Source organism: Echiichthys vipera, assembly GCF_963691815.1.
Source record: "Echiichthys vipera genome assembly, chromosome: 18".
NCBI classification, from domain to species: domain Eukaryota; kingdom Metazoa; phylum Chordata; class Actinopteri; order Perciformes; family Trachinidae; genus Echiichthys; species Echiichthys vipera.
Genome location: NC_139843.1, coordinates 11,107,636 through 11,133,133, shown reverse-complemented (window position 1 = coordinate 11,133,133; position 25,498 = coordinate 11,107,636). Strand labels below are relative to the sequence as shown.

General features: G+C 40.0%; 1 protein-coding gene across 1 annotated transcript in view; it reads right to left on the bottom strand.

The window, feature by feature from the left end:
• kcnh4b (potassium voltage-gated channel, subfamily H (eag-related), member 4b) overlaps positions 1–24,342 on the bottom strand; it is a gene marked incomplete at both ends in the record, with an annotated part of 39,562 nt that extends 15,220 nt beyond the window's left edge. Inside the window, 5 exons of the mRNA XM_083932220.1 lie at positions 863–1,103; positions 11,391–11,524; positions 12,104–12,235; positions 15,015–15,248; positions 24,267–24,342. Coding sequence (XP_083788346.1) covers positions 863–1,103; positions 11,391–11,524; positions 12,104–12,235; positions 15,015–15,248; positions 24,267–24,342 — 817 coding nt within the window. The remainder of the gene's footprint in view (positions 1–862; positions 1,104–11,390; positions 11,525–12,103; positions 12,236–15,014; positions 15,249–24,266) is intronic.
• Between the last annotated feature and the right edge of the window lie 1,156 nt (positions 24,343–25,498).

The following is a 25,498-nucleotide window of genomic DNA, read 5'->3' as shown; positions in this document are numbered from 1 at the left end:
GAAATGATTTTGGCAAAACTGAATAAAGATTTTCACATTTTATCAAGCCCACACAGCAATGTGCAGGCCAGTGTTAACTGCAAAACTCATCAGAATTTAAAATGGTGGACACCTCCTGTCCAATATTTATATTATATATATTATATAATATTTATTATAGTTTTTGGCTACCATGCCTTATTTTCATTCATTCTTATTTTCTATCAATTACATGATGTATAAACTAAGTATGGGTAGTGACCAAGTGAATGAGCTTGCAGTAACCAGCAGAAAGAAGTTTATCCCTGCATGGCTGCTGGCCTCCGTCTTCCTGCCAAGCTGAGGGATTCAGACATGAACTCTTAATTAAACCCTTGTTCATCTACACTCAGTGAAGCACAGTAAGGTTCTGCCATCTAAATTTGTCCCTTGGGTGCATCCTTTGGAGGTTGACCAGGCATTACCAACTGGGAGGAATCCCTTAGAGAGATCCTGGTCATCCTGAAGGGACTACCAAACCCAGGTTGCCTGGAACTGAGATACTTTCTGGGGAAAAGGATGCCTTGGTGGCCCAGTTGCCATAGGTGGCAAGAAAATGGACAGATGGTGGATGAAAATAATTCTAATTTGTTGCTAAGATGGTTTGACTACACAGAACCCTCAAAATAAGTGAATAGATTTGGTGTCATGGTGGTTCAAACCATAATTTTTTCTAACTATAGTATCCCCAAAGCAATTTCAGTCAAAAGCAACTGGACTTGGTTATTTGTCTAGGAAGACGTCCTAGACAAATAATGTCCAGTTGCTTTTGACTGAAATTGCTTTGGGGATAACAATGACCTGGACAAATGAGTATATTCACAGGCTCACTATAGTAACTCACCTGTAATAAAGAGCATTTCCACTACAATGTCGCTGACAATGGTGGAGCGGCCAGCTGTGACGGTGTCATCGTGCGGTGTGAAGCTGACATTGTAGGGCACGGTGACAGCCACATAGAAGGTGGCCAGCAGAATGAGCCAGTCCCACAGGGCTTTGGACACACTGTAGTGGAGCAGAATGAAGCGTGACTTCTGCACAGCTGCCACCTTGTACTCTGGTATCGAAGGCTTTTCAATCATGCCCTGTAAGAAAAGTGTGGAAGTGCAAAATGATCTTGATAAAAATACATAAATAGATATATATAAATATTTACACACACACACACACACACACACACACACACACACACACACACACACACACACACACACACACACACACACACACACACACACACACACACACACAAATAGCCTCTTGAATTTCAAGCTTGTGTTGGTAAAAATACAAAATACCCAAAACCCATAAGAGAAGCTGCATAAATGAATAACTTGATAACCAGATGGGCATGAGGTGGAGTGCTGTGAAAATAAATGATAATCAGATGGACTTTGCCGTGCCAAGATTTTGCAGAAACAAGACAATATAAATGTCAACACCCTCTCTTGTGCTCTGACCGCTGATGATTCAGTACGGTAGGCAACTCAAGTGAAACAGATTTGGTAATGCTGCTTGTTATCTATTCTTGACAGCCTTCTTATAGACAGTGATAAACCCTTTAAATGGCCATGCAGTAATAACACAAAATGAGAGATAGGACTGTGGTCAGTGAGGGGAAAATCATTACCAACAACGATACCTGATAATCACATACATGACTTGGCCTTGGCTTGACTTCATTAATTCAAATGCCATTAGTGCTTTAAGTCTCACGTGGTAGAGTACAATGAGCTGCTTTTACTTTTGAAAATCATCATGCTTATTAATTTCCACTCGCTTATTTTTTTTTTTTTACTGAGAATATCAAATTGCAGGCAGCATGCAGTATTGCTATTACGGATGAGGTTAGGATTCTGTTCGGCACATAATGAGAAAGCAATTCTCCCAAATGGGGCCACGCACTTGGCACATAATAGCCTTAACCATGTTTAGGAGACAGGAGGAGAAGCTTTTACTTTTGACAGTGGAGAAAGGGAAACAGAAAGAAAGACAACTGATCAGTAATCCATTCAAGAACAATGTGGCTGTTTCACAAACAGGTGTGGGCGAGCAACAAACAGGCTGGTCAAACCTGAGTTTTGGAGTATCTTTTCTTGAACCTTAGCAAAAATGTTCAAACAGCTCCTTGGAAAACAATTTTCAAAACCGTGCTGATCATGGCTGCATGACACTGGACCTTTTCTGGACAACCAATAGGCTATGTGATGTATCACAGTATCCCTCAGTCAGTTAGTTGTAGCCACAGTGGAAAACTTTAGCAGAAAAAAAACATGCTGACTGTAATCAACAGCTGTGGTCACTTTAATGATAGTGAAAGCAATGTCAGCAAAAGCTGGACTGTTTTTTTTAATTTGCTTTAAAACACAGGGGTCAGTGCGTCCACCTGACCTTTGGCACTCGAGGCGTTCAGCCGAGCACATCTCAGTGATTAGAAAAGAAAAGCCCAGCACCGCCGGGGACACATGGGACTGCATGTCCCTCAGCTACAGCTGGTCTTCGCACTTCATTAACTCACACTGTAGCTCAAAGCTTACTATTCAAACTACATCTCCCAGCATGCTTTGGGCTCCGGCACTGATAAAAGTCTGTCCTTGATGGAGGAAACGATACCCACGGCTAACAATGTGACTCAGGCACTCCCTCAAGCACATGATACATTGCAGAGGATCCTCAGCCTCTGAAGTGGAAATAGACAGGAACCTCCTTGTTCTTACATCATGGCTAGCAACATGGCTACTGCTAGAAGCCTGGCTACTGTCCAAAGCAAGAAATTAATGTAAAAATCCCAATGTGATCGATCTTAGTGCTACAATAAATGCAGAGTAAAACACTCTATATGATAAAGGCTGAATAGTAAGGCTGTGCTTTGTTCAACTCATAGACTGTATAGTTAAATTTCCAAGCCTCTGTGTAACTATTATATTACCTTCATAAGTACAGCTCAAGCACTATCCTTTTCCTTTGTGTCGTAAAGCACGTCATCTCTTTTTGTACCCAGTGGCACACAGAATTGCATAGTGAAAGCGAGGGAAACCAATCCAAATGCTGGTGGTGTTATTTTTCCATAGGTGTAATATTGTCAATCAACATCAACATTCACTTCCTAATGAAGAGTTCAAACAGGAAAGTTATCTCTACCAACTTTAATATATACCCCAAAATACTACTTAAAGGTCCAATATTGAAAAAAGTCAGACTTCCATTTCTTTCTTGATTAGCGGTTGAATACAGGTAGGCTATATTCAGACCATGGACTGTATATAAAGATGGACAACACGGCTTCACTTCCTCCCACTTTACAAAAGTGAATCCAAAATATCCCAGATACGAGCGCCACCATTTTGCAACCGGAGTCTCCGGCAGTAGAAATCATCGAAGTAACATCCATACACCCGACTGACGAATCTCAAATCATTTTACCCTGTTTTCATAGCATCATAAGCAAACCTATAAGAAATATAAACACTTGAACCAGAACCAGCATGATCGTAATTACCTACATTAATGGAAACCAGAAATCATTTGAGGTGTACTTTGCGGTTTTAGTTTGACAAATGTACAATCCACTAACATGGAGGGGGCGGGACTTATGACCAGCACGCCACCAGGGGAGTGACAAGGTTGCTTGGACTTCACTTTTGGATATAAATACAAGTATTTGACTCTGCTTTCTTTCAATAAATTGTGTTACAACAAGAAACTAAAGATAAACATTTGCTGTCTTAAAGTGTGTGTGAGTGTAGAGAGGGTAAAAAATAATTATATATTATTAAAAAAGATAAACTGATGGAAAGTAAGATGTGACAGCACAGGTCATGGACACAAATTATGAGCTCTCAAACGGCCAAAGAAATATTTGAATCATCAACTTAAAAATACCTCCAGATCCAAAGCCATTCAAAGCCTTTGTGCCTAAGTGTATTAAAGTTCAAGAAAAAATCTAAAAATCAAGTCTGAGCTACTGGTCAGTGTGCCAGGTTACAGTAGCTGAACACTCATGGGTGTAGTACAGACAAAACAGGGACACAATGTTTGTGTTTTGGTAAGAAACCAAAGAAAAACTTAAGTAGAACATGTTTTTGAGGAGGAAAGGTAGCCTTTTTATGTGGTAGACCATTTAAAAGTATGCAACCTCTACGGTCTGAAAATAAGGTAGTGGAAATGTGTAAATTATATCTATGTGCATCAAATTATTGATACTTAAAGCACTTAATTCTCACCTGTCTCTCTTATCTAAATATCTATGCATATGTCTATGTTTCCAGCTAAAGTATACTTTAGCTTTCAACTTTACTGCGTTGCCTGGCAGACTGGCAGGCTGTAAATAAAGATCTAATAGTCAACAGTAAATGTGGCTGGCTGTGGTGTGGAGGCAGAGGAAGACATTGTTAGCTAACTCCTGAGAGACAGACAGAAAGATGAAGTGAGAGAAAGATGGAGGGGGAGACAAGGAGACAGAGAAGGAAAACAGAATGGGTAAAATATAGTCAGAGTGGGAGGATAGTATTTTTGACCCATTACTTAACTTCAAGTAGCAGAACCACAATGTAAAAAAATACCTTATTCCAGGTCCTGCATTCAAGTAAAACATAGATGGTAGATGGTCAAGGTGACGCTCATTTAAACTTCTTTATTATTGGATCATTTAAGCTTTACATTTGAACTAATCGTGGATTTTTACATGTAAAATAATAACAACATTCCTATCTGGGTTGTAGTGAAGTATGCTGAAAATATTAGTTTTCCAGTTGAGTACAAGTAGACTATACTTTAGAATTGCACAAATCAAATACTGAGGGCTGGGGAAGATGGAGGGCTTCAATATTTGAGCTGCAGTGTAAAGCAAGAGGAAGCGGGGGAGATCATTCAAAAGCAGAAGGAAATTGGGGAGCTACACAGAGTGACAGATAGACAATACGGGGGAGAGACAGCAGGATCCAGAGGGATGAAGCCAAAAGGAGATGAGGTTAGAGTGACAGATGGAGAGGGAGAGAAACCGTGTAAAAGCAGCAGAGAAAGAGAACGGGGGCTTAAGCCAAAAAAAAAAGGATGGAACTGAGGCTTCTGAAAAGGATGGGGATGAGAGAGAAGTACTCACACTCTTTACTTATCTATGTAGAAACACTCTGTTACAAGTAAAAGTTCTGCATTCAAAATGTTACTTAGTAAGTAAAAGTACAAAAAATATCAACATCCAAAATGTAGGATGGCCCATTTAAAAAAATATTACATTATAAGATACCATTAATGACAGATTAATGTTAATATCACTTTTATGTTGCTGCTGATAAAGGTGGGGCTAATTTCATTTACTTTATAAACGGCTGTGTGACTTAATCCATAACAATAAATGATATTTCGTCTTGACAATATTTTACATTAATAATCTGAATCTGTAAACTAACAATAGCTAAAGTTACCAAATAATACAGCAGAGTAACGTAAGAGGTAAAAAAAATAACGAATACTAAAGTAAAGTACAAGTAGGCTACCTCAAAATTGTAGGTTATTAACTTTAGTATTGAGGAGGCTAATTGTATCCTACTTACATAACGTTACTCTGCACAAATGGATAAAAGGACAGCCTACTCTCAATTTCCAGTAATAAATAAAAACGTTATGAATGCTAATGCTAACGTTAATGACTTGGCTCATTTTCCAGCGGTGAAAAGTCAATATTTCACACAATAACGTTACAGCAACAGTTAGGCTAAATCATATTATGTTGCTTACCTGAATCCAACGGTTCATTTTTGCTCCCGGGTGTTATTTTTTTCTTTTGTAGTGAGTTTAATTTAACGTTTTTACAGCTAAGGTAGGTTATTTATTTATTTTTTTACAACCAGAAGTTCGGTGTTAAATTCAAACTGTTCCGTTGCTATGGTTACATATACTTTAAAGTTGTACTCGATATGGTTTCCATCTGTTTAATTGCATTTTGAGTTAGTTTCTATTTAAGAGTGAGTCAAACACTGTTGCTTGATCAAATGACCCACTAATAAAAGCACTTGCCTTTAGCTGAGTGTCCCAATCTTTGTGTCTGTGGTGACATTCCCCCTCTATTTGTATATGTTCCGCCATGGTAGTGACTCTGCTGACGGCTGTCGGTTCGTCGGCCCAGATTGTCGCCAACGGTTATGCTGCCTTCACTTGTAATCGGAAATCGGGAATGCCAACTTCTGAGTCAGGCTTACAGTAGGAACAGGTGTTTGTATATGGATTTAATAGGCTAACATATAGGGGACAGACTGGAAGTAGAGAGATGATTGTGGTTCAATGAAGTTAACAAAAGAGCAAAACAAAAAGATACAATTGTCTACACCAGTGGTTTCTTAAACTGCTTTTCGTGACACAAATACAGTAGTATTTTGAAAAATTATAACTCAAAGTTTTGTGTTGTTGCCTGGCCTTCTGAAGTCCACACAAGTCACGTAAAGTAAAATGGGCAGAGCAAGTAACATCCGGGCATTTGGACCGTACTTGGCGAGATGCGGACTATTGAATTGGAACAGTACTTGGGCTGCAACTGATGATGTCCACAAGTACAGAGAAGAACGCAGATTGATAAACAGCTAGATACTAGATACTAATCGAAAGGCTCATAATTATCTTCAGACACTCTTCTAAAAAAACGTATGTATTCATAATTTTAGACCCTACAGAAATCGAGTTATGGGCGGGAGAAGGAAAGCGTGGCTTAAAAGAGCCGTAGTAAAACCCATCCAGCAGCTTAGTAACCGTCTCCGTAAAGGTCGAGTGCAAGGCTCTGGTAGCGACACAACTCTGCTGCTCACACTTTTTTTTTTTAAATCTATTGGCTGCATTTATCAAGACACTACTGGTGAATACGGTAAACGTTCTAATATATATCACCATTAAACTTTCAGTTGATTAATCATCATTAAGACAATAGGTTTTCTGACATTTTGTGTTTATACATGCAAATGAGGCTAACTTTTGCTGAATTTAGGAGAACGCTACAGGCGCAAATTGACAAAGTGTAGTTAAATAAACATCTTAATGTGTATTTTGGATGTTTTTCAAAATTGACGAGTACATGAACAAACAATATGTTGGGGTGTCTATGCCTTTTACAATCAGCAGAAGAAGCTTAACTCAGAATTGATTTTATGATATAAAGTTTTATCGCAAGTCAATGTTTTGAAAACCAGTACCATTCAAGAAGTGTATGAACAAACAGTTCAGTAAAATTGTGTCTAATAAAACTGATAGCTGACTGGTGTATGTGCAACCATCATGAAATACCTGACATGCACGTTGCATCATGAACTACACAGATATATAAATACAAAATTAAGACACAAGCAGAGAGTAAGACACACACACAAACCAGCAAACACGAAGATATTTAGCCTTGATTGTGTTATATTTGATTATAGCTTGGAATCTTATTTTCATACAAACTGCACTGTATCTGTTTAACACTGATGTCAGGTCTGCAAGATAATTAAAGGTTTTCCAAAGTCCCTAATAAAATTATAAGACAGTCTAATTAGCTGCCAAAGACCCAGAAAAACAAAACATCTTATAGAAATAGATTGTTTTTGTGTTGCATCCAAAAATACAAGGGTTGCCAACATTTTTAAAATGCAACATCATCGCTGTACTGAATACTGAGTACTGTGTGCTAATATCAGACTCTAGGGTCACAAATAAATTAGGTGTACCTGGAATTACTGAAAAGTGGCTCAAAGGTCAAGAAAATGTTTGTTAGAAAAGGATCTTGCTGGGTTTCCTCTGCTACTTTGAATTTTCTCTTTCCTACAGTATGATTTCCAAATGAACTCATGAGTTACAGCTTGTCTTTTTTTGCAACTTTTTTTCTCCCTGTGAGGATGCACAAATAATAATCTCAGTGGGAATGGATAAACGCTTTAAAATGGTAATTCGCCTGGTGGTAGAGGTAGCATGGGGGAACAGTAGAGGGTGTGTGCGAAAAGGAGAGGACATGAAAGAGAGAGATAGAGGGAGAGAGAGAGAGAGAGAGAGAGAGAGAGAGAGAGAGTGGCCTGTGAACACATCAACTTTGCATTGTTTAATCCTACATTGCGTATATCTCGATGTGTGTGAGAGAGAAAGATATGTCTTTGTGTGAAAATACAGTGTCGTGCTGAGAGTGCTGGAAGAAAATCTGTTGTGGACATGATTCTGAATGTGTTGATGCTTTACCATATGTTTGTCTCAAGCCACCATTCACTGTCTCTTGTATATGTATAAATGTTTTCGTGGAAGTGCATGTGTGCGTATGGTGTCAGTGAACAGTGCCATCTGTAAAGAGGATGTAGGTGGGATTGGAAGCAGGGCAGCAGGAGGTCTGGCAAACAGAGGGGAGGTGTAGCATATTGATTCCAATGAAGACACCTGCAGGTGAAAGCAGCAGCAGAGCTATTGTTTCTGGAGTTTAAACAGGAAGCAGGTCAGGTTCAAGCGTGGGGAATTTATCACTGCCTTTTCAGAAACGTTCCAACTGCAATTTGGATGTTTTTTTTTCATCTGTTCTGCTTTTGATTGTTGGTTAGACCTTTAATTAGTCGGCCTATAAAATGTCACAAAACAGTGAAAAATGGAAATTGCTGTTCCCCAGAGACTAAAGTGACCTTTTCAAATTGATATGTGTGACTAACATACAAAAGCCCATAGTTCTGCATCTTAGTTCATCAGCATAAGCATCAAATCCTCAGTTTTGAGAATAGGACACGACAATGTTAAACCTCGCTTAATAAATCAATTTAACAATTCATTTTCTGACAGTCGACTAATTGAAAACTGATTATGTCAGCCATGAATGTCCCTTATGCTGATTTTCAGGTTGTATTTTGGATTTCTACTCGAACATGTTTCCTTGCCTTAATGCTCAAAACACATTGTTTTTACTGTCTGAATATACCAGTATTCACTCTCTGTCTGAAACACTCCCTCCTGAAAAAGTCTGCTCTGATTGGTCAGTGTTCCCGGGTCTTCCGCATCTATGCTCTCGCGACCTCAGCACCGCCATTGCAGCCAGGGAATGACTGTAGCAGCACTTTAAATATAGTACAGTTGTTTTTACATCACAACTGTACAGAAGTCCTGATGGTTCATTTTAAGGCACAGTTTCTGAATAAGGACTGTGCATATTTCTTTGATTGAGCGTTTTGATACTTTCACAGTATTTATATAGCACCTTGACCTGCTTTAAGTTTTTATATAATAAATGTCATAATATTGGACCTTGGGCTACTTGGGTGTATATATCTAGGTATATATTTCCAGTATAAAGTAAATAGCAAGTCCTTTGGGCCCCTAACCACAATTAAATAGGGTTTACTTTCAAATATAAATGTGCTTACATTGGAAATGAAATGCCTTTTTGTCATGTTTTCCATTTTCAAATGCTAATATAAGCCATTTGAATTACACGTGTCTGAGAGGTACTTCTTTTTTTTTTTTTTTTACATTTTTATTTACCCCTGACACGTTCTGAATTGCTTTTAGCCCCCTGGGATGAAACGCCACATTGTGGAGGACAGGTTTGAGTACAGACCTTGTTGGTAACTGAGCATCTGCAGGAAGGGAACAGGATTATCTCAAAAATGGTGCTAGCAAAACTGCTCCCCTTTGGTATCTGACAGCTTGGTCTCATGAATAACATTTGCTTGGAGTGTAGCACTTAATTATTTAAATCCTACGAAGGCCTTTATTCTGTAGAAATAAGACAACAAAATAACCTCTTGAGGTACTTGAAACCCAAACACACCTGAGTGGGAAACAATTGCATGGACAAAATGACACATTTACTTGAAATGGGTTTAAATCCTAATGAAAATGAACCTATTTGATCTGTCACAATATCCGACAGGTGGTAATAATTTAATATTAATAAACATGAACAACTCTCTACCAAATCCAAAAACAACAGTGCTAAAACTCAAATGTGTGATGCCATCAAGTATAAGTGTAAGACTGCTCCATAAACAATTAATTGGGAAAGATGTTAGAATTAACCCTGAGAGCACCCAGGGGAATATTCTGAGGATATGGGTACATATCGGGATGAAGTTGCCCGAGCTACAGCCTTTTTGCCCTCTTTGGCTGATCTGCCCATCTGAAGTAATAATACTATTTCATTTGTGCTGTTGTGGTTACATACATACGAGTGAGACGAATTAAATCACCATATTATCCAAATTCTTATTTCTTTGTAATAGGCTTTTTAAATGTCTCCGTGGGACACAGAGATGGGGCAACCAAGAGCCGTTAAAAAAAACCCTGATGGGGACGGTCGTTGGCTGAGTGGTTAGAGCAGCCGCCCCATGTAAAGAAGCTAAAGGTGCTCGAGGCAGCGGCCACAGGTGCCCTTTGCTGCATGTCTCCCCCTCTCTCTCTCACCCCCTTTCCTGTCTGTTCTATTGAATAAAGGCTTGAAAACTGGCAAAAAATAATCTTTAAAAAAAAACAACCCTGACGCAAAGTGCAAAGTATCACTTGAAAACTGTATTATCCAAAACTTGATATTGTTTCTGTTCTCGAACTCTGGGTTGTCCGAACAATGATTGTTTAATTTGCACCATGTCGCGAAGTATTGTGTTATTTTATGCTATCACATAAACCAATCTTAGCTAGCTAGCTAAAATAAAGGCAGTGGGCTACATGCAAAATGCCTCTTCGGTTACAACCAGTATATTAAAACAAAATGTCCGTGCACGCCCCTGTATGGGCACATTTTCTGTTTCAGAACTGAGAACAGTACAATAAAGATCATTTGGGTATTAAAAAACATTCAGTGGGTCTGCAGAATTTCCCATTCATTGTCTGTTGAGCAGCTCCAGACTTTGGACTTGATGGCATTGCAAGTTTGAGACTTACTCCTCTGATCACGGATCACCTACTGGCAAGGTGTCAGCATGTCCAGAAAGTCCCAGAAAAAAAGTGATGATGATTATGCATCCAGCTTCTTCCTATGACCAACAACACCTCACTGTCAGTGACGACCATATTGTGCCTTCCAGCAGCCACTGCTATCATAGTGACCTTGCTATTTGTCCATTTAAAGCGACCACACAGCTACAGCCTCCGTGAAAACTAATGCAAACAGAAGCAAGATTAAAATCCTTCAGGAGACTTTATATAGTTAACCCGGTTGATGTTTTTTTAAGAGATGAGCCTGAAAATATGGGTCAAGACTTGTCTAAGATTGTCTTCCTAAAATCTCATCTCTTAGATATTAACATTAATAATTCAAGTTCAAGATCGAGGGCGCTGCATGTCTGAGTAACTTCTGCTTATTTTCTTGGAGTGTATGTCAGGGCCCATCTAAAAATACTATCACAGCCATTCAGGATGTATGGGAGAGTGGTAAAAGTACTCACGTCACCCAGGTTGACCTCTCTTTTGCCGCCCCTCGAGAACTGGCTGGTCAGGTGGTACAACATGGTGCGTCCACGCTTCCTGGCCTCGCTGAAGTGAGAGCTGCTCTTCCTCCTGTGTCTCTTGTCCTCTGAAACTGTCACACAGTAGCTCAGATCAGCGCATGCCAATTATGATGACACAAAGCAGACAAAGAACACCTGAGGAGACATGCCTGACGTTTTTTCTGACTGATCTTCCTGGTTAAATTCAGTTCAATTCAATTCAATTTGATTCAATTTTATTTATAGTGCCAAATCATAACAAAAGTTATCTCAGGACACTTTACAGAGTAGGTTATAATTACACAAGTAAGACACAAAAAACACTTAACTGTACTTGACTTTCATTCAACTGCATTATAACAAAGTGATTTCCCCTGGCACACTGCTTGATATTTGCAACAGACTGTGCCCAGGTTCCACTTGAGCACACGCCGCTGCCCAAATCAAACTCCCCATTGCAAAAACATTGTCTGAGTTTGAACGTTTTTCGAACGTTTCCGTTTAAATGAATAACCAGCTCAAACAAAGAACTGCGGGGCAGAATGTGACAGTGATGAACAATAGTACAAGGAGAAAATGAAAGCTGGAGGCCAGAGGATGACCTGCTTGTAAATCATGCACAAAGTAAGCAAACAAAGGGAGCGTTTTTGTAAGCAGGGCTTGTAGCCTACCCTCCTTCTTGCTGTTGTGGTGGCTCCTTCCATAGGTGTCGGTGATGTCCTTGAATGAAAAGAGGAAGAGAACCATTTCACCCTTCTCGTTCTTTATGGGCACAATATCGAGCAGACACCAGAAGGCCCCACCTGGAACAAAATCAATTAATTTAGGAAATGAAGGCAAATCCTCAACATCCAGTGTAAATGTTCTCCTTAATGACTTCAGTTCTTGACACAAAGGCGTGTGATTTCCCATGCCATGTCAGCTCTCACCATGTCTGAGCCATTGATACTTGTCGAGTATGGCATAGCCTTTCTAAAAATATACCTCCAATTAGATATGGATCATGTTCGGGAGGATTGTGCACAAAAGAAAGAGTGAGTCAGAGGGTTTGTTATAACAAGTCAGGCAGGGAAGGAGCACCATAGATCCAAGACCTTGCCATTACCCACTCACTCATTAGCAACTCTGCAGAAACTGTGCTCTGCCACCAAACAGATGTTTCACATCTCTTTTAGTGCCCCCAGGAAGACAGATGATGGTGTTTTAGCAAAAAAGCTGTGGTTGTAAATATGCAACATGAGAGAAGCTATTAGTGTGAGTTTTGTGCTTGCTAGAAGCAGGGCGCCAACGGGTGGAAGGTAACTAAGTACATTTACTCAACTTCCACACCATCTCAGTGGGAAATACTGTACTGTACTTTGCACAGTTACTGGCAGATAAGATTTTGCACACAAAATGTACGAAGAGCTTAAAAAATATGATGTTTTGTTCTAAATTAAACTATCTAACAGTTTGCAAAAGTACGGCATGAAACAATGGGTAGATAGACAGAAAACTTGACAAATATAGTATTTATCATTATCATTTCATGGGTCCAACGTCACAGGGGCAAGGATTTGATGCTCTTTATTTATTTAGATATTTATTTTTCATTTCAGGGATTTTAATTTATTAAAATTATTCAATTGTTCTACTACTGGTTGGACAAAACAAGCGTCGTGAAAATGTCACTTTGGGCTCTGGGTAGTGATTGTGACAGGCATTTTCTCTCTATTTTCAAACCAAACAATAAATAAATGAATCAATCAGCAGATTATTTACATAATGAAAATAATCTTGAGTGGCAGTCTGGTGCAATATTACTGAACATTAGCTCTACCTCAAACAACTACAACAGTAAAATAGTAATAAAAGACAATCGTATCATATAATTATATAGTGAAAGTCACAGAGGAGACTTTTACTTTAACTTGTAACAGAGCATTTTTACAGTGTGGTATGAGTACTTCTTTCAGAGGTGTGTGTGTGTGTGTGTGTGTGTGTGTGTGTATGTATGTGTTTGTTTGTGTCCTGAATTCCTTTAGTGTCTGACTTTATCATGAAAATCATAATAATACTGAACCAGTCATGAATACCTGCCACTTGTATTAGAGCTTTAAAATTGAATTGCTTCTCTTTCATTTTCACAGCCTTTGTTCTCTTTCATTTTCTATCGCTCTTGTGTCTGAAACTGCATATCTTTCCCCTTATTACCTGTACCAGCACTGCTTATGTACTGTAAAACCATAAGAAGATGAAAAGGCCCCTTTTTTTCTCCAGAGCAGATTTGGTACTCCGTCAGCATAATTAACAGTTCACACACTTTGAGGCTGCAGGTTTGAGAACATGATCCTGTGTGCTGATCAGAGAGGCTTAAACAGTGTTCTTTCCATGCACAACATCATATTTTGAGTTAAAGACTTTGTCAGGATTAGCTAGAAGTCAGAAGGATTGGATTTAAGCTACAGTAATGAACAGACAAATAGATAGTAGGGGTGTAAGAAACCATCAATACACTTATGTTTGGTGATACTGTATTAATTCTCAAAAACACAGAACCAATTTTTAGTAAAGCCAATCTCGGCCAATATAACTGTATTTAAAAGGTTGTGGAGGTGAGCTTTATTTTAAAGCTAGAGTGAAGAGTTATCATATGAAACTAGACAGCCTAAGAAATCCATTGTTATCAACCATGTCATGTTGCTTGAGTATAAGAGCAATGTCGCAGGATTTTCTACCTGTTTAGTACAAAGTAAGTAAATCATAGAGTGCTGTCTAGACCGATTCTATATAGAAATTGTCTTGAGAGAACTTTTTTTTATAATTTCGCTTGTTTGAATAACATTAATTGAATTCATATTTGTGACATCACAACTGTGCAGAAATCCGGACGGCTCATTTAAAGGGAAGTTTGGGGTCCCCTGCTAAATCTGCTGCCCCCATGACCCGACCCCGGATAAGCGGTTGAAGATGAGATGAGAGATGGAATGATTTCTATATATTGTATACTTTCACAGTATTACTAAAGCACCACAACCTGCTTTTTAATTTAAAAAAATATACATGGTAATCTTGTTTTTACCAATACGGGACTTTTGATAAAGTACGTTTGGGAATATGTATTCAAGACGGACTTTCTAAGTGTGTAATTCCAACAACAAGTTCACCCCTTCTAGCACCTTTTGCACTCATGTTGACAGTATCACAGAGAAGAACCCACTGCTGAATTTCACCCATTCTGATGGTTTTGTATTAATAATATGAATACTGAGCACTAAATCTGCAAAAGAGCACGTACTGCACTGCTGACCTGCTGTAGTTAAAATTCGGAATCTCTATGGAGATTCATAATCCAACCAAAATATTCAGCACTCATCTAAAAATAAATGTGCTTCTCATGATGTCGAGAACAAAAAACACACAAAAAAAACACAGCCTGATAAAACCAGAACAGGATCCAGGAAAATGTCTTGCCATTTCCCCAGTTATTAGAAGAGTTTGAACACGAGATGGTAATTGCCAGATAACCTTTTTACTGCTAAATGAAAGTTATGTCGACACATTTGGGCTCTCTCCTCCCTCTCCTCTTTGCCATGCACCCACCGTTCTTCTTGTAGAAGTGGACCTCGGCCTGGTACTCCTCTCGGCCCTCCAGAGCCTTCTCCATCTGCTGGGCAACGTGCTCACAGGTGTCGGCCCCGTACAGGAAGCGGCAGCTGCAGTTCTTCTGCATCACCTCAGTTCTTGTGAAGCCCGTCAGTTCGCAGAAGCCGTCTGAGCAGTAGACGATGGGGTAGCCGCGGTGGCCCTGGGCGTTACCCAACAAGAAATTACTGTCTGTGAGAAAGACATGAAAAGGTGTGGAAGTGAAAAGAAGTGGCCGACCATCAAATATGTCACAAATAAGTTACAAAATTATGTTTTGGTCCGTGTAGCTCTTTGAACTTCTATCAAAGCTTTAGTTCAACACTAGCTTTCAAGTTCAAAGTAAACATGAATCAGGTGTTGGTGTAGATTTGATTTGAGTCAAAATTAATTTCTCTGAGCTGTCATCTTGTGATTTCAGGACTACTTATGGGGATGGTTGAAGGGAAATGCAGACCTGAGCTGCAAAATATGAAAACAGCTGACTGCAGCTTAAGAAAAGAGGCACAGAGGTCAGTGATTGACTAAACCTTCACCTTCACATAAGAATGAGTTTATTCATATCAACACATCATGTAGTTGGATGTTAATATTGCAGGAGAGATAACCCTTTACTAGCCACATGTGAGAGCTAACAGTCATGAAGGAAATGTGAGTGTGGCGTTAAAGTGATTGTTTATTTATAGTTACAGTTTAAAGTACAGTTATATGTAAAGTAAACTGCTTGATTCATCTTTGGATGCATGTCAGAAAGAAAATGTAGACTACAACATTAAGGTACATTAAGTGCAGTTAACTAAACTCAACTATCACTACGTTGTCTTTCAGGATTCATTATTATTTCTATAAATTACTCTTATATATATATATATATATATATATATATATATATTTTTAAACTATATTATGATTTGATTATACAGCTTATGGAAATGGTTTAATATCAAATCTTTATACAGGCCAGTAACCTTTGTCACTGCACATCCATGATGGATTTAAGCTAATTTCAAAATCCAATAAAACATTGGCATATTGTCCTTGGCTCTTATGTTCCTCCACCTGTTCGTTGCATGTTCATCTCAAGGTACTGAAATTAGATGGAAAAATGCAGTGTGCCTCCATGACCTGATGAAAATCCACCAGATCCACTCATCTGCAATCCAATTAAAGTTGTGCAATATGAAGTCTGGTGTGAAGGATTGAGGATCATATGATGTGGATATACTGCACGCCACCTGTGCTGTTCATTCAGCACCAGAACATCTTTTCCTCTTCTTGTCATTCTTTCAGCACCGCGGACAGTTCTCCGGCAGCAGCAGGCCTGTACCATATGCTGTTTTCTAACGCTTTTCTGCACACTTATTTATCACATATCACACATATTTATCAATCCTGTTAAAAGGTATAGTTTGACATCACACTTTTTCCTGGGCTGCTGGACACATGTGACCTTGTTAAGGTGAAGGAAGTTCTTTCTGCAGCGTTATTAAGTGTGCATACTCAGTGGTGCTAAAACAAGATAAAAAATAATTGAGGGACTTCCACTTAATTCATTTTGCAGTATTTGATGAATGGACCAGACACAATAACAGCCTGACACTAGCCAGCAGCTTGTGATTGTTTTTGTTTGTCACTCTGCTCAAGTCTGCATTCATGTGAACACTTTTGGTGACAAATATTCCCTTTTTTACTGTAGAAGCACCTCATGGAGTACTTGTCACACTTGCATATATATATATATATACACATACATACTGTATATATATAAATATATATATATATATATATATATATATATATATATATATATATATATATATATATATATATACACACACACATACATGCTGTATATATATATATATATATATATATATATATATATACTGTATATATATATATATATATATCAACACACATTTCACAGTTACTGACACACAGTTTTCCGGCTTCTTAACTGAAAATATCAGAGTCCAGTTTTTTTCTGGAAGCCAAGGAGAGAGGCATCACACATACGGTCTGAATTCTCCTGATTCCACAGAGAGCGAGCCTAAGGAGGAGGAGTATTAGGCAGTTGCTACAGCGCTTTCCACAATCTAGCACTTTAATTGGCCAGACTGAGCAGAAAGCAGTCCGTAGGGGATGTCTTTTGTGAGAAGTGACAACCTTTCTTGGGTGTGCAGTGAGCAGCAACTAAACTGTCACTGTGGAATTATAAAATGAGACAGGCATTAGTCGGATCCATCAACAGGCAGAAGAGGCTTTATGCCTATGCCATGCTACTGTTGCAGTTACACAGACATCAACATGGAGATATTTCTGTTCTATGCATTTGCTGCAGATCTTTGTGTCGTGTAAAGAGACTGATAACTGTTTTTTTTTTTTTATCACAAGTAAGCTTTTATGTAACTCTGAAGACAAACTGCTCTCGAACTCTTCAAAAAAAAAAAAAACCCTAGAAACAATGGTTGAACACGATGCGTTAGCCTACTCTGTTGAAAAATAAAAAATAAACTGCCCTCTTTTTCATGTTCTATAAATTTCTGACACCCCAACTCAGTGAGCCAGCAAGTGCAAGAGAGCAACCGCATTCATCTCTGGTTTATGTAATGTTACCCAAGAATAAGTTCGTCTCTACTCAGCATCCCTAAATCAGTCCTTCAAATAGGTCAAGGACAGGTGTAGTCGTAAATCACTTTGTAAGACTGTATTTAAACCGATGAGCCACAATGGGGGGGAAAAAAATGCTGCGTTTGGATGAATGAAAACTGTGCAGCCTCACATTGTGGATAAGATTAGTCATTGAAGTTATCTGCATGATTCAGAGTCGTTTCATTCAAGCTGGAAAACTCAGAGGTCTTCTTCAAATGATTCATGTAAAATACATTTGAAACAATAGTTTAACATTTATTTGTCTGTCTTGCCAAGAGTTAGACAAGAAGATTTCTATTGTTTTCACAGTATTACTTTCTATATTTCCAGATCCAGTTTTCCAGTTTCTTCTGTTGTGTCTTCATGTGTTTCGGATGACCTGACTCCTGCTTCATCATTAATATGATTCTTAATATTTTTATATGAACAAAAATTGCACCAACATAACAGTGAATTGTTGTTTGAACAAACAATACATATACAATTTAATCAGTGAGAGGCTTTAGAAAAGAAGGTAAACATTTTTTGATACATTTAAACAGTGGCAACTGGCTGTTTCTAGCCTCGTGAGACCATCATGACCTAGCAAACTCCATTGTATTTTACTCGCAGATCAGTTTGGTAACGTGAGACGGGGAAAATTTAGAGCCGTTTGCCAAGCGCACGTCTATCAGCATTGATTTTGAGGTGGGTTTACGTGTGACGCAATACATGTGATACAAGTGATCTAGACCAAGCCCCCACCACAGCGTATTCCTGGGTCATCCAATTTAGAAGTTCCCAAAACTGTAGTTCTCCAAGCGGCCACTAGGAGTAGTTTGCACAATAGAGCAGTTTCTCATTGACCCCCATGTTAAATAGACTGTTTTCACAGCATTATTAAACCTATTTAAGGCCTGGTACTAAAAAACATTCTAGTCTGTATGTTTGGGTCATATCTCCATGACAACACTTAGGGAGAGAATTTCTTGGAACAGGCTAGTTTTCATTTTTTTGGAGATTAAAGTTTATGAATAATTAAGGGCGCGGCCTCTTGAGTGACAGCTAGCCGCTGGCCCTCACTTCTCCTTGGAGGTATACGTCCAGATGCACGCATCTCCCTCCCCCAATGTCACAAACAAGAAAGGAAATGAGGCGGAGTCTAAGTCTGATAAGATGGCGACTCCCTTAGGCGAGGACAATTGGATCAGGATGAGAGAACGGACCCCGACGGAGAGGCGACATCCATTTTTTATAAAGTCTGATCTAGACACAATTTCTGACAGTGGTAGCCCAAATTCTGTTAGCCGCTCGCTAACGTTTTTTTCACTTGGATCCGTCTGTTGGAATATGGACCGGGCACCTGAAATTGTGCATTTTATCCATGGATTTGCGTTACACAAACGGCAAATATCCTTTACTGACAAGTTGTTTACTTTCTGAGCTTTGCCTCGACGCTCTGTTAGTACTTCATACACTTTGTTGATCTGATTGGTTGATTTAGCCCGATAGACAGATGGTTTATCCAATCAGACACCAGTATATTCGCCCCTCCCGAAAAGATCTCCAATCGAGAGTTCCCAGATGGATATGCAGAGCAAATGCAAATCATGTGAATCCATTCATCTGGTGGAGTCAGGTTGAGCTGTTTCCCCTTGTTTCCAGTCTTTATGCTAAGTTAATCTAACTTACTGCTCGCTCCAGTCACATATTTAATGTACAAACATGACAGTGGTGTCAAACTGCTCATCTAACTGGGAACTGTATGGAACTGTTCCTTTAAGCTACTGATGCATGCTGTGCTGTTTCTTGGTGGATCATTTCATACAAATGCATACTTTTCTCTTCTTTACGAACTTCGCATGCAAGCAATCCTGCGCCGACATGAACCCCCTTGCTTGATAAACAGTTTCTGTGAGTGTGAGATTGTGACAATGCCTCAATTCTTAGGCTGTAATCCTCTCGGGGATATTGCTTTGAGTGGCCGCTCCGCTGTGCCGGCTTCCTTAATTACACATCTGTGCTGACTTGCTACAACTGTAATCTGACATGATGACGCTACATGCTACTGCTGACAGCAAGCAGAGTGCATCGTGTCCATGTCGCCCAAGTTCCTCAGTGTATATGAGACAGATGAAGCCCATGAGGCTTGGCCACTGCCTCACCAGCTAATTACCAACCAGCAGCCTGTAATTAGTTATTGGGGCAGATGGGTGAGAGTGCAAGGAGAGGTGGACTTGCACGGGAAAAGGTCACTGGTCTTATAAAGAAGCATGAGGAAATCATTAATCACCTGAAGTATATTTTGACATCAGTGATTAATAAGACCATTATTCAACAGTATCACATGACAATTCAGAGCTTGTTTGACAAAAGGATCTGCACTGTTGGGATCTGAATCCTGAAAAAGCTAAAAGGACTGCCTCTATTCTGAGAATGGTGCGAAGGGCTTTACAAAGCCTCACACCCACTCACACCTACATGGATGGAGCAGGAGCTCCCACCTAAGGTGCAGACCTGCACATCAGGAGCAGATTTAGATTTCAGTGTCTTACTCAAAAACATATATTTAGGAGGAGTCGGGTATCGAACCAATGCTGCGATTGCTGAGTGATTTCTCAATGCCTAGAGCAAACTTAGCACCTGTAAAACTAAATTCCAGGAGCTTCAAAGGAAGCAGCAGAGAATGAAAGAACACAATAGCTTCGGCTATCCACTGGCTTCTGTCTGCTGCGTTTTTGCCTTTCCCAGCTGCCTATTAAGACCCGTTCATCAGTTGGGTAACAATGAGCTCCGTAAGGTTCAGTCTTCCTGTCTCCCCTTTTTGGTTCTTCAGTCACCTTTTAACGGAAAAGTGTTTAGGGGGGAAATTAAACCAGGTTCTTATCTCTTTCTGCAGCTGCCCTGTGGTAACGCTACCCCGCAGGGCAACGCTGCTGTCACTGTGAAAATGCTGCCGGGGAGGTTGTGTAAAGAAGCTAGGGGGAGTGGGGATATTTGTATAGAACAGGCGTGTATGCTATAACACACACACAACAGGCACATACAGTGGTGGTGCAAGTAGAAAGCTGGAAGGTTGAGGTTTTCACCTGTGTGACAAAAAACATCTGCCCTGCTGAAAGCAGAGGCGCTGCTCTTTGATGTGACCCTGACCTTTGAGAAGTCCCCTTGAGGAATTAATACATAAACAATCATAAACATATGGACACATCACACAGAATTAATGTACAGTACAAACACAGGCCCTCAAACCCACACATGAACACAGATCCTTGGGGAACAGGAACGCTGACATTGCCACGAGTCAAACACTGTGCTGTGCAGTGTCAAAGGTTACTTCCTTAAGCTGTTCTGACGTTCGACTTATAGAGTGGGGTGGGGAGTCTATGAAGCTACACACCGGTGACTGCTCAGTCTAGCATCTGTCAAATTAAAACCAATTAAAATTTCTTTCAGTTTTATAGTATTCCTAAAGGTTGAACACGCTCCAATCAATATTCACTCAGAGCCACAAACACTGAAAAATTACACTGAAACTCCATGAACATTTGGAATAAGCTGAACAAAAGATAATGACTTGGAGGGCTTTTAAAACCAGAATGCTCTTTTATTTGTGCCAGAGAGTGGTTGCAATTTGCATAAAGGCAGAGGGTGGTCTTGTTTTTCCATAGAGGAAGAAATCTGAGTAATTAGATGTAAAATCTGCAAAATAAACAAATGCAATAGGATAATGATGTTTACATAAATAATTGTCTGATGTACTTTATTGTAAATAGCAGACTGTGCAAGGGCGATGTTGGAGTGACACATTAGTGTCGTGGACGCTCAGTCAGCAGACCTGCTTTTTTGTTTTGCTGATCTAAAAACATTTGACTGATGTGACTGAAATAGCGAGACAGGCAACATGTTTTACGCTGCAAAGGTTTGTTTTATATTGTATGTGTAAATGCATTGTATTATTGGTACATTTTGTTTTAATGAGTTAGGAAAGTTATACTGAATACTGAACATTGCAGAAAATTGTATTTCTCAGCTTCTCAAAATGAATGGTGGTACACTTTTATGCAGGTAAATAATGACGCCTGCATGAATCATTTGCTATAGATTGTACTTATTGTAAACAACAGTCTAGACTTCATATTGTTTATTGCACATTACTGCAAAAGGTTTGTTTTCATATTTAGGTATAATTACATTTTGTTATCAAATTTCTTTCTTATGAAAAAATTTATAAGATAATCATGTCAGAGTATTTACATAACATGGTTTAATTCATTCTTGATATGGCTTTACATCTGTGGTTTTGCAGTGCCATACTGTATGTTTGACTGGTAACACATCTACAGTACGTCTTGCACCTGGAGGAATTTCAGTTTAAAAGAAGCGCTAACACAGTATTTAGAGGTATCCTCCACATCCGTTTTTAAGACATAATCTCTGCTTTAAATTATTATTTTTCTGATATTGTTTTTACACACAAAAGCTAAAATGTTTGTGTATGTTGGCTTCCAAACTATTGTTGTGACGTCATAAATCACGCTTGTACATATATACGCCTGAATCTCAGAGAAACGTCCCCCCCCCAATAGATAAATGTAAAAAATTGTCTTCTGATGTCAAATATATGGATCTGCAGAGTGAAGCTCAAACATCCAAGTGAAGCAACACGAAGCAAGAGGAACTGTATATCCAGACCCAAATTGTGTTCAAGTCAAAGTTGGAAACCACCTTGAGCTGCAGCAGGTTGAAAGCAGTTCAAGTTGACACTGAAAAGCGTTCACAGCTGCGCTACCCACAATGCCACTTGTCTTAAGATGCGCATTTCCGAGAGACAAGAGACCAGATGGATTTGAAAAGTCCTTGATTGGAAAGCAACTTCAAGTGTTTTCTCTTTAGCGGACCATCTTTTCTAAAGACCAAAGTGTTCAAGCATCATCCATGTCAAGTGGTGGGGACCCTGTCGCCCCGGCAACAGGAAGGGAGCTATTTTGAGCCGCGGGCACTCTGCCACTCCTCTAGGAGCCACGGAGAATGGCTTCGAAGTGGCATAAACTGGCTTGTAGTCCTAAAGAGTTGCATCCTGCTGCTACTAACACTTTTTTATCTCGGCCATTATTAAGTCATTTATCCACAAGCATGCATAAAAAAGAATAAACACTCTGCTACACTGACGTAAAGCAGATATAAAGTGGTCGCCATGAATACTAAAATTATGAAATAGTTCGTAGCAGTGTAAACTTGATGTCATAAAGTGTTGGATCTGGGCACAGCTGTCCTGTCCAGAGCTTCATAGTGCTGTAGGGCAGTTACTGTGAGGGCTGAAATACCACAACATGTGAGAGAGCATTAGCCCTTAGACACTTCAGGGCTCTACATTTCTTGACGTTACTGTCAAGGACATGACAAAAGAGAAAATGGCAGATCAAGAAGGTTTTTCTTGTGCGTTTAAAGGACTTGATGAATAAATATTATATATTATTCTAGGACTGAATGGCTTCTGTTGTTTGTTTTGTTATTGCACATTAGAAAAGACATTGAGCCCTAAAGGGGAACATTGTCTTCTCTCCACTGGGAGGTCAGAGATGAAGTTCAACCAGAGAGCAGCCCTGTGGAGTCACAATGTTTAGCTCAAGGACTCTTCAGCAGGGCAGAAGGCTGCACGGAGGCATGGAGGCTGCACCACCCACCACTGTCACCTCTAGATTCAATATTTGTATCTTCTCATCCCACAAACCTCTCAATGAGAAACGTGTCAGTGTGCATTAAGCTCTTGAGAGATCCTCCAACACCTCATTAGAATTGCCTGTCTCACAACTGAAAGCAATAATTGCATACCCTACACATCAATTACCCAGGAATGTCACCCACATCACTGTGTGTATTTCCCCAAAGTAGAGGTGAGACCCAGCTCGGAGAATATAACTGCGAGCCAGCCGATCACTCAGGCAGCTACAACCAGAGAGAGGGCAGGCTGAATCGACAGGCGAACAAAACACAGACATCCCCACGGTATTTGTTTACAGTGAGCCACAACCTCCCCTGAGGTGGCACAAGGTACAAAACAAGAGACACAAGTCAAGCAGAAATGGCTGTGATGACTAATAGCTGCAGTGGTTAGTTTGGAGCCAACTGTGTGAAACAAATGCGAAAAGACGACATGATTTCTGAAGGTCAATTTTCTTTTAGTGAAAAAGCGAAAAACTCTACTTCCCAATGCAACCACCAGCAGGTGTTGCTTTAGTCAGGCAGTGTTGTGGTCTTTTTGCTTCAGATGCAGAGCACCAGAGACTGACCTGAGAAAAGGTCGATCATATTCAAGTTCAAGCAGGAATTTATTTTCCTCCAATGGCTCTCTTGCTGAGAAATCACTTTTTTTAAAACATTTTTTTGCCTTTATTAGGTAGGGTAGGAGGAGACACAACATATGTCCCTAGCCAAACTCAAAACAGGGACTTTGCCGTTACGTGCAGAGCAAATTAACCCCCAATTTTACTCATTCTGAGACAACAACAGTAAGTTGTGTGGAAACAATACAACTACCAAAACAGCTCAGCCTCAGAGTGTTGTTATTATACTTACGGGTGCCATCGAAGCGTGTAGCGATTGTGTCCAGAAAGGTGTTCTGTGGGGCCAGGAGGCCCTTCATCACTGGCATCTTGACCCAGATGTGGGGCGGCCAACAGCTGGCTGGAGGTCACACCATCCCAGAGGCAAGACAGGTGGCTTCCAGGGGCTCTCCAGCGCTGGCGCCAGTCACGGGGAAACACATTTACAGTAAAAGCGGTCACCCTTCTCCAAGCGATGCCTCTACCAAAGACAATAGTGCAGCCTGGGAAGACTAAAATAGCTCACTCCAACTATGAGTTCATGTGTGAGTGGCCTGGATAAGTAGAAATCTAGAGTAGCAATCACCTGCAGCTGCCCGGTCAGCAAGGAGAGATCAAGTCCAGGTGACTCTGAGATCCAAAGAGCTTCAGATCAGCCAACCCAGCTGTTGCTTGTTGGCACCTTTCAGCTGGAGAGCTCATTTCTGCAGCGACACAGAGGAAGTTATCCTTAAAGTCCACTGCACTTTCCATCCAGAGGAGGACCGAGAATCTGCAAGACAACAATGCATGCGTCTACACCTCTTGCGTCCCTCAGCTCAGCGCATTGTCAGGATGTGTGGCAGAGTAGTTGCATCTTCTTGAGCTATCTCTCTCATTCTCTCTCACTACTGCTCCCATCCACTCCTGTGATACCCCAGCCAATGAGACGATAGCATCCTCTGTGGGGACCTGTTTTCATCTGTGGTAGGGGTAGAGAGAGAGAGAGAGAGAGAGAGAGAGAGAGAGAGAGAGAGAGAGAGAGAGAGAGAGAGAGAGAGAGAGAGAGAGAGAGAGAGAGAGAGGGAGGGAGGGAAGGAGGGAGGATGCTTTTGGAGCAGCTGACAGTACCATTACAACCCATAGTGCTACTATCAGCACATGGCTTTTGTGTGCATGTCTGAAAATCAAAGAAAGATGGATTACCTACATGTTGTTCCATACAGGCTATTGTATTCAGTTGGACTGTGTGCTTTTGTGCTGTTTTGTCATGGTAGTCGGACTCACGGGACATGGTGACTGTGTGCATGTGTGTGTGGAGGGGGATGAAATAGTCTTTTTAAATACTATACATATTTACTTCACTATGTGAAGGAGCTGCATGGCGACCGCAGCCCTAAAAATATCCCTAGAGTATTGTTGTGTCTTCTGGATGAAGCTGGTCACTGTTGCCATCCCAGCGCTGACAGTATCCTCATGAGAGAATTAAGGCTCTGGGATAAACGC